Source organism: Chenopodium album, chromosome 22 (assembly GCF_948465745.1).
Source record: "Chenopodium album chromosome 22, dcCheAlbu1.1, whole genome shotgun sequence".
In the NCBI taxonomy this organism is placed as follows: domain Eukaryota; kingdom Viridiplantae; phylum Streptophyta; class Magnoliopsida; order Caryophyllales; family Amaranthaceae; genus Chenopodium; species Chenopodium album.
In genome coordinates this window covers 33,994,122-34,004,461 of record NC_137855.1, presented here as the reverse complement: position 1 = coordinate 34,004,461, position 10,340 = coordinate 33,994,122, and the positions used below count along the sequence as shown (strand labels likewise).

Sequence of the window (10,340 nt, the reverse complement as noted above, 5' to 3'; positions counted from 1 at the left end):
AAGTAAAAAAAAAAAAAAAAAAATTGTTAGATTTAGTTTAGGATGTTTCAAAACCTAAATCCTCATAGTCAGAGTCATACACTCTTGAAAAAACAGAAGTAATTGGAGAAAAATAAAGATTATTAGTGTGTGAAAAAGACGGGCAGGAGGAAGGCCATGAAGGAGCGGGCAAATAGGCAGAATAAATATAACAATGTACTGGTATACAATAATACAAGTTCATATCTTGCTTGATATTGCAAACATTCAAGAGGTATTAAGAGTGTCAAATTAAGGACAATAGAGAAGGGAGGAGAAAGAGTCAAGAGAAAATCTTAAGCTTAAGGGGTTTGTATTAGAGGGGCAACATTTGTGATTTAGGACCTTTTGTAAAACCTATTGTAAGTGAAGGCCAAAATCTCTTAATTTTAACACCATCTTATATGTTATAATGTGCATCATAAATTTTCAAAGATTTGGGCTTAATTGACCATTTGGATTCCAAAAGGCCAAGTCCAATCCAATCCAAAACTTTTGAAGTCCGAACCAATTCAACAAGTTTGGATTGGATCAACTCGTGCAACAAAATTCCTATGAATTTGCTAATAGTTTGATGTAATTGTGTTGTTTCACAATTTAATGTTATTTCAAAGATGGCTAAGACATTCAATACAATCAATTGAGATGAACAAGTGCAAAGTCTAATCGATGATAAAGATCAAATTAAGCTAGATTCACTTTCATGTAGGATGCATGTATCACATAGTTCCGACTACATGAACTTCTCTCAATACCAACTAATTATTAGAAATAAACCTCACTTGGAGGTATTGTTCTTCTAAGAAATGGTAAGTATCACGAATTTGTTAATCACTCGTGAGTCCATCGCAAAATAAAAAGGTTGTGATTGTTCACAAACATAAGCTCTTAAAACATCGTTAATGTTTACAGCTTTTAATCAACTAACAAGAAAATACAACACAGGCAAGAAATTAGCCATCCAATGCACCTAGCAAATGTGAGTTTTCACACTTATAATGTCGGAAAATTTCATTGGAATCTCACAACTACTACAGAAATGTCATCGGTGCTATTCCTTTGCAGAGCTTCCTCGATCAAAGCCTTTGCAGCTTCTCGAGCATCTTTCACATTCTTAATACAGTCCACTGCTTCTTGGTTGTTCATTACCTACAAATCATTAGAAACATCAGTGTAAATTCTACAAAATATCAACCTAACAATCATGTTAACTAGAATTAAAACTCGAGGACTAACATGCCATATTCCATCGCTAGCCAAGAGTACAAAGTCTGTATCTTCATCTATCATCTCAACTGTAATGTGTGGATCTGAGCTTAGGTGGTCTTTCATGGTCTTGTCGCCAAATGCTCTTGCCACTGCAAGTTGCCCATCAACACGTGCCACGTCCCCTGAAGCAATCATACAGTTAATGTTAAGCAGGACATAAACACATGATCACAATATGATATTGCTGCTGTAACAATTAATCATGTAATAACTTAAACGAAAGGTAGAATACACAGCTCTAAGAGGAACTTTGTGATAAATCATATTCATAGCAACCTATGCTTAGAAATGCAACATATAATGACATACCGGGGAACTTGGTGACAAAACCACCCCTGTCCTCAATATCTTTCCTTTCGCTATCTGGTTCATGGTCAACAGATAGCTGTTTTGCTTTTCCATTCCGGCTAATGACTGCCCTAGAGTCCCCAAGGTTCGCAACCACCAGCTTCTGACAATTGATAAGAATGGCAGTAACAGCAGTAGAACCGCCTTTTCCCAAGTCTGCAGATTTCTCCAAAATCTTACTATCAGTTATACGATATGCTTTCCTGACAGCATTCTCAGTCTCAGTCCAAAAATCAGGCTGTTCACGTCATGTGGAAAAAGAATTGAAACAAATATAGTCAATTCCAAGTAGTAATGTAATCCCTGAGCACAAACAACAAATTGTTCTAAACATCTAACCTAAGTAAAATGAATTCATTTCCTTCAAGCATTATATATATATTCAGGAATACCTAGCATACACAACAGATCAATATGGTTCATTTAAGCGTAACACTATTCTAGCATAAATCAGAAAGCAGTAAAACCGTAACAGAAAACATCAGTATATAGGATATTACTGAGATCAAATATAGCATAAATCACAAAGAAACAGTTAGTACCTCTTTCAATATGTTGTCGAACAAATGAGATCTCAAATAATCAGGAACATCTTGGCTCACATGACCATCAAATATAGCGAACAGACCGAGCTCATTATCTTCCACCTGCTTGAATTCAGCGAAAACATAATCCTCCATGGGATGAGCTGATTTCCCCTTTGCTGTATGATAGCCATGTGTAACATGCTTCGATATCTTACTCTTCCCTTTCCCAGTTTCTGCAGAAGATTCAGTGGAACCTAGTCCAACCTTTTCCTGCAACAAAGACGAGTATTATATCAGGATCATATTTCATGATTTACACTGAATGCTTCTTTCCATGAAAGTATAAAACAGAACAATCATAAATAAAGGCAGCAAATATTTTAGAAGTTCCTTAGTGTCTTGATGTCGTAATTAATGGTAACTGATTACATATTTTTCTTTTGAAAAGTATTTACACTCCATTATCTCATGTAACAGATTAGGCAGCCAAAAATGTTCTCGATAATGGATCAATTCATTTAATAATTTACTCTAAAATTGAGTATCGGAGGGGTGAAGGACCTTCCATAATGCAACATTCCTGAAGCATATATTGAGATTAACCCTGTGGAATATACAGTGGCCATGGTGTTGTAAAATTATGATGTCATCTCCAAATTACGCGTACTACATGTAAATTGAAAGGCATGAAGTTCAATAACACCCGAAATCTTCATAGCCACCACACAGACTCACAGAGTAAAGTTAGAAATTTTTCGCAATGAAATGTACACTCTTATAGCAGTCTCATTTTTAGATTGCGCAACTACATGCAACATCAATGATTCCAACTTTTCCAAGCCACCCTTGAGCTACTAGTTTATGGATGAAACATTGAAACCTCATTAGCATGGTGTAGTTCCATTAAATTGTATCGGATTCAATTACAAACTAGCAGGAAAAGGCGGTATGTTGCGGCACCATTATGTTAGGTGTCATATCATCAATTCATCGGTTACCTAGATATCTTGTGCTATGACCTAGCATCACAGCCAAGATTAGAAGGGAGATGAAAAAACACAGATTTGAAGGGGGAAATGGATCAAGAATTTAAGATCAGAGTGAAATTTACATTAGAAAGTTAATTGGAATGTGACTACGCAACGAAATATTCTGATCAGCTTCATAAGTAGCACTTCCTTTGTTGTTTTAGATACTAAATTTTGCATTTTACACTAGTTGCACTCTAATTTGACATCTTTGGTGACATAAAAAATAATTTAAAAAAAAATAAATCATGTAAGATCTTATTAGATTCATCTCACAAGTGTTGCATCCAAAAATAAATAGAGGAAGTATGTACCACTTGTATGTCATTCAAGTTGATCAAGTCTAACCGTATTGTATTAATTATATTAATGATAGTAACATGAACCAATTAAAGAAGATTGACACAAATGAGAACCACAAACAGAGAAAGAGAATTTGGATTTGGATACTGCTTATTACTTTGTAGGTACAAGCTGAGTAAATTACTATCGAATTTTCCTAGTGCAACCTAATTAACATAGGTTAGGACCTAATTTAATTTTGTATTTTATCCACTTCTCATATTGCAAACCTAATTAACATAGGCTTAATCCTAAAGAAGCCCCAGTTTCTCACCGTGAGAAACAAATTCGTTTCTCATGGGGGCATTTTTGTGAATAAATCAACAACTTTTTCAACTTTATTCAACTGTGGAGCCCACAATATTGAAAAAGTTGTTGATTTATTCACAAAAATGCCCCCATGAGAAACAAATTTCGTTTCTCACCGTGAGAAACAGGAAATTTCCCCTTAATCCTCCAATTGAGATGCACTCTATAGTTTAGTTCAAATTTGTATTAAAATTTCATGATCCAATCCATAATTAATCAAAGGTAATCTGATCCTAAATAAATATATAATTCCTCCGTTTTTATTTAGTTGCAACACACCCCCCTTCGGCACGCATTTTAAGGAAGATATTAGACTAGGTAAACGGATAAATTAATTTACACAATTTTACGATCTATAAGAAGAAAAGGGATAGGTTGCTACGATTTGAATTTCAGAGCTTAATTCATTCGTTTACCTAATTTGATCACCTCCTCAAAAAGCGTGATAAAAGGTGTGTTGCAAGTATAAAAAAACAAAAAATGTATATATAGTATGTATAAATTTTATTTTATTTTTTTTATTTTTTTTTTTTTGCGGAGAAAGAATATGTGTCTTATACAAACCTACAAAGTATTGATTATTTTAAGGTATTTGATGATAGACTCGAATATGACCCCACCTTACTTGACCCAAGTCGACCCTAAACTAAATCCAAAGTGAAAGATTCATCATTAAATAAGATACAACTCGAACCAAATTGACCCAACCCAAATCCGATCCAAAAAACTAGATTACCACCCATATATAGGTCCAATCAACACTCGACATTCAGCATTTTCTTTTCTTTTCTTTTCTTTTTGGGAATGACATAAACGATCATTCTAAAATGAACCAAGTCACTAAATTACAAAAAACATATACTTAAAGCAAATTAAAATGGTCGACAAAATAATTCCAACAATTTAAAATTACTTCACATTAGAAATTAATCAGAAGAAATGCATGAATCAAAACCAAGAAATCATGACAAATGATGAATTTAAAAAAAAATGTCACCTGAAAACTATCCATGATGAAAGTCCCCACCTAGCTTAGCTAAAATATTTTTCCAAACTTGTATAAGTTCCTAAACTTTATAGGCAAAAAATGGCAAATAATCAATATATACATATATCTATAATAACCCCTGATTTAATAATTTAGAAAAAGTGCAAGAAATAACACATAATAAGCAAAATTAGGACATAAAAATATGTCTTAGTACTAAAAATAAAATCTAAATTGAGTAAAAATAAAAATAAAAATAAAATTAATGTGGTGGGAAATAATAATAAGAAAGAAAGCATACCTTAACTTTGATAAGAAGTTCTTTACCATTAGTCATGATTTAGAAAATGTTGATATTAAGGAGCACAAGAACCAAGAATAGGCGAAGAGATAGGAACGAACAAAAATAGGAAAATAAAATGTAAAGTCAGCTAGTTAAGAGTGGGTGATTCATTGACAAATGGGCTTCTTACTTCTTCTATGTGTGACACGAATCATAACTATACATTTTAATAATTTTTATTGGATCCTTGTCACTTTCTTTGTAATGCATTTTATTATTGTTATAATACTATTCTTGGATTGGATTCGTATTATTATAAAATTAATTGATGAATTATTCTATACAATGGTTTAAAAAGGAAAACCATGTTGGTTTTAACTTTAAAAGAAAAACCATTGGCTTGAAGAGTCAATTTTGTTTTTTGGGATGACAACACAGAAATTTGCATTGTACTCCCTCCGTTTTTTTTTTTATTTTCTATTTTTTATTTTAATGTATTAGGCATGTTCACATTTACTTAATTTCAGTTCAGTTCAGTTCAGTTCAGTTTAACTCCAATTAGTTCAGTTCAATTCAACTCCTAATTTTCTTCTCTCATAAAATATTCATTTCAGCTTAGCTCAGCTCAGTTGAGTTCAGCTCCAATCAGTTCAGTTCAGTTCAGCTCAATCAGTTCAGTTCAGCTCATTTCGGTAAATATGAACAGGCCCTTACTTCTCTTTTATAAATGTTTTTTTATATGCATCACTTCTTTATTTGGTAACTTTATACTATATTTTATCATTTCTCATTCTTACTTTAAACCCCACTTAAATTATTTTATTATTTCTCTCTTCTCTATGGTCCCCACTTATATAATGAAAATATCTACTACCCTCATATACTTTCTCTTTCATGGTCCCCATTTTACTTTTAATATAATAAATTAGTCACCCACTCACAATAATATATTACTCTTTTAAAACTCCCGCATTACAGGGATGCAAATAAAAAAAATTAAAAAAAAAAGAGGGAGTATTAGTTTTAATTAAAGGAGATATGACAATATGAGTATGAATTTGATATATAATAAACTTTTATAATATTTAAAAGTTGTACTTGTCATAGGTAATAGGTCGGTATAGTAATTTTAATAACAAACTTGTCCCTTATACACTTAATCCATATATCCACCCACCCAGACTTCTTAAAGGACAATACATTTCATTAGGGCCTGTTCACTTTAGCTTAATTTCAGTTCAGTTCAGTTCAGTTGAGCTCCTAATTTTCTTTTATTATACAATATTCATTTCAGCTCAGTTCAGCTCCAATCAGTTCAATTTAGTTCAGTTCAGCTCAATTTAGTACATGTGAACAAGCCCTTAGTTAAAGTCATACGACAACTACAATTGACAATTAACAATAATGAAAGCAGATTTAACAAAATCAAACCAGAATTGACACGGAAATAATGGCTAAGAATCCAAATACATAGATATAACAATTCGGCACATTCTCGATTCGTTGTCTCGTACAATTTTTTGTGTGGATCCATCGTCGCTTCATAATTTTGTGAGAAAGACGATTCTTGTGATTATGATATTGTAACTCGAATCTGAGCAGTAAAAAACCGTAGCCCCGCACAACAGGAGACCATATCAAACACAAATTAAACCTTGCCTTTTGAATGAGCTTAAAAAAACTTGTTTTTCAAGGAGATCGAAAAAATCTTGTCTTTCAAAGGTGAAAACCTCTTTTTTCTAGGGACTCATTATTTTATCCTAAGAACAAAAAATAAAAGGGTTTAAAGAAACAAATATTGAAACTTTCGATTCCACCGGCGAAATTCAATGATAGCCCCTTCAAAATTGACAATGAAGGCTAAACTTTAGGAGAGAGAAGAGAAGAAGAGGAGTCTAGGGTTTTTTTAATCGTTTATCCACCCACTCAGACTTTATATCCGCTTGTGTACTTGATTCTCACTTTGTATTAACAACTATATTGAATTTTTATTTTTTGTAAATAAAAAGTTCCAAATGTATGTATACTGTGTGTTAGGAAATCAGATAGTGTTATAGTGATTGAGTAATGAAGAACAAGTCAACGAAAAATAAGAATGAGAAACACAAAAAGAAACAAATAAAGAATACAAGAATTTATGAGGTTTGGTCAAATTAGACTTACATCCATAGGTGGAGGATTCGAAAGCTTTTTTACTATAATGGAGAAAGAACAAGAGAATAATACAAGGAGTCTTTATTCTTAATGGCTCTTTAAGGTGTGATCTAATCAATCATCTAAAGGGACCTTTTATAGCACACGTAAAACTCTAGATCAGAGTACGTACTCCCCAAGCATATCTCAAATTGAAATATATTGAAAATAGGATGGTACACCCGAGTGCACGCATGGTGCACTCGGAAGGCGGAAGTAACATTTTGTTGTTTGACAAAGAGCATACTGTATTTGACAAAAAACATACTCGTGTTTGACAAAGAACATACCTATATATATGTTTGATAATATGTTCTTTTATACTTATGTTTTTTAACATATGTTGATTAAACATGTTTTTTGAGTTTTAATAATACAAAGTATATTCTTTGAATTTGGCTCGTATGTTCTTTGAGATAATGAGTGATGCACAAATTCTATTTTTTTATGTTATCAGATCATATATCATATTTGATTATTTTTTTTTAATTATTATATGTTCTTTGAGTTTAATCGGAGTGTTCTTTGGCTATGAATTATATGTTTTTTACATTATAGCTTATGTTCTTTTAATATAAATTATTTTGAATTTTTAAATTTGAAAATGAAATCTTGAATTATTTTTAGTTGAAAATTATTTTAGAGAGAAAAAACTGAAATTAATATGGAAAGTTGAAATTTTGGAGAGAGAGAAAACTATTTTTGGGGAAATGATATCTTTGATAAAGATTTTTTCTGTTGATGTATAATTTTTCATGAAATTTTAATAAAGTTTTTATCACGTTCTTTTTGTAGTTTTTTTTTTTTTTAGGTAATGCATGTTCTTTGTTAAACTAACATGTTCTTTTTCAAACACCTAAATATTCTTTTTCAAACACCTAAATATTCTCTTTTTTTTTATTTTTTTTTTTATAATAACCACGTGCATTCGGGGTGCACAAATCAGACATTAATCTCAAATATCTATCATTTGGAGATCAAAAAACTGATTTAAAGAAACTTTACTTAAAAGATGCTAAGCCTTCTATCGGACCAATTAGATGCATGCTTGTGTTCTTGTCCGCCCGACCATATCGGGTAAACCCACCAAGTCGGGCAAACCAACAAGTAATTTGATCTAAATTTTCACATTATGAATCTTCTGTTGTACGCCCTGCTTGCCATGGCCACCATAAACAAAAAGATACTTCATAGCTAGCTAATATCCTATTTAAGGCATTTTTAACACTGTAGGTAATGAACAGGCCAGGTAGTAAATATCTACTTATGTGGTGGAGTAAGTGTGGATTTATATTTATACTCCCTCCGTTCCAAAAAGAACGACCCATTTGGGTTGATTACGCGGGTATTAAGGAAGTTAAGTAAAAAGAAGTAAAAGTATATTGGAAAGATAAATTTACATGTGATTTGTAAAAAAATAGAGAGATAAAGTAATAAAGTTATAGACCTATCATGGATAGTGGGTAGGTAGTGGTGCGGACGTTGGATATAGAGTTATAGACCTATCAGGGGTAGTGGGTAGGTAGTGGCCTGGGTTCCAAAATCTCTCCATCTCGACCACCACAATTGCCACAAATTCTACCATGACGTTGAAAAGTTACGAATTTTAGCGAAATAGCAACAATCACCACGTCTTTAATAAGTGCCATTAAATGAGTTGCAAATTATAATCATCTGATTTTTTTTAAAATGATATACATACATAGTATATATATATATATCTGGTTCAACGCCTTATACAATATGTATAATTGATGTTTTATGTTTTTCTTTGCCAATACATTTGAAACTGTTTATGGTGCAGTGTAACTTTAATTTGGAAGTTTAATTTATTCTCTATCAAGAGAATTTTTTTCAAAAACAATCTATAACTATATACTAAAAGCAAATAAAAAGTGACACATGTCAGCATTTGGTTAAAAAATTTCCCTCCAAAAAAATTTATGTAATTCTTTTTTTTTTTTTTTTTTTTTTTTTTTTTTTTTTTTTTTTTGCCCAAAGCATATTAGAAAATATTTTATTCAATTTAACTTTTTCTTCCTATTTCAATTCTTCTACATCTTTTACATTAAGAAAAAAATAATTTCATTGTAATGCAATATTTCTCTCCCAAATCAATAAGTCTATTAACAGCTACTTATATAGAAAAATAAGCAGATATATTATTAAAAATATATTCATGTTTATATCATACAACCATACGGGCACAATTTAAATTATCTATTTAGAAAATTTTTAAAAATATGGAACTTTATCATACTTTTTGGGAGAGAATAATTTGTAAGTAAATTGTTGATTTATAAATTGTTGCAAATTTTTATAAAAAAATATGATAAAAGTATAAAACCATGTGTGCAAGGACTTAAAGCTAGTAAATAGCTAAAGTAAAAACAACAAATAGCTAGCTAAAGTTTAACAATATCAATCATAATTTTATATAGTATATAAAATTTGTAACAATTGGGAATTTGTGATAAACTCCTATATGCATAACAAAGCATAACAAAAATACAGAAAATAAAATTAAAAAAAGGAAAAAAAAAAAAAAAAAAACCATACCCCGGCCCAGCAACCAAAACTGGTCGGCCACCCTCCTTAACCTCCGAAAATGGTCGGTTGGCATCAGGGATGTGTTTTTAGTGTGTTTAAGGGGGGTTTTCGGGGCTAGGATGGGGATTTTCGGGGTGGTTAGGGAGGTTGGGTGGGATTTTTCGGGGCTGTGATGGAGTTTTCAACAGTAATTTTCGGCGAGTATTCGCTGGCAGGATGGGGTTTTCAACGGCTGGGTGGGTTTCGACGCCTAGGTGGGGTTTTCAGGGTGGTGGCTTTGGCCTGTGGTTGTTATTGTGGTGATTTTGGGGATGGGTTTTGGCCAGGGGTGATTTCGGGAATGCGTGTATTTTGGTCGGCGAGGTGGTTCGTTTTTGGTAGTGGTGGGTTCCGGCCGACCGTCTTCAGGAGTTTAGGGCGGCGGCTGGCCGGTTTTTGGTGGAACTAGGGTAAGGGTTAGGGTTTCACAATGGATAGTTGGTTTT

At 32.3% G+C, this 10,340-nt stretch overlaps 1 protein-coding gene across 2 annotated transcripts; it reads right to left on the bottom strand.

Annotated features, from left to right (window-relative positions):
• Window positions 1-998: 998 nt before the first annotated feature.
• Window positions 999-5,261, bottom strand: LOC145604912 (putative protein phosphatase 2C 39). 2 transcript variants are annotated; one of them, XM_081660899.1, is made up of 6 exons: window positions 5,131-5,162; window positions 4,839-4,913; window positions 2,178-2,432; window positions 1,597-1,873; window positions 1,255-1,409; window positions 1,000-1,167 (listed from the first exon to the last, which is right to left on the bottom strand). In XM_081660899.1, the coding sequence occupies exons 2-6, from the start codon at window positions 4,851-4,853 to the stop codon at window positions 1,030-1,032; spliced, it is 840 nt and encodes a 279-aa protein (XP_081517025.1). In that variant the 5' UTR covers window positions 4,854-4,913; window positions 5,131-5,162; the 3' UTR covers window positions 1,000-1,029. The 2 variants fall into 2 exon arrangements, with proteins under 2 accessions (XP_081517024.1, XP_081517025.1); XM_081660898.1 differs by lacking the exon at window positions 4,839-4,913 and having other exon boundaries at window positions 999-1,167; window positions 5,131-5,261.
• Between the last annotated feature and the right edge of the window lie 5,079 nt (window positions 5,262-10,340).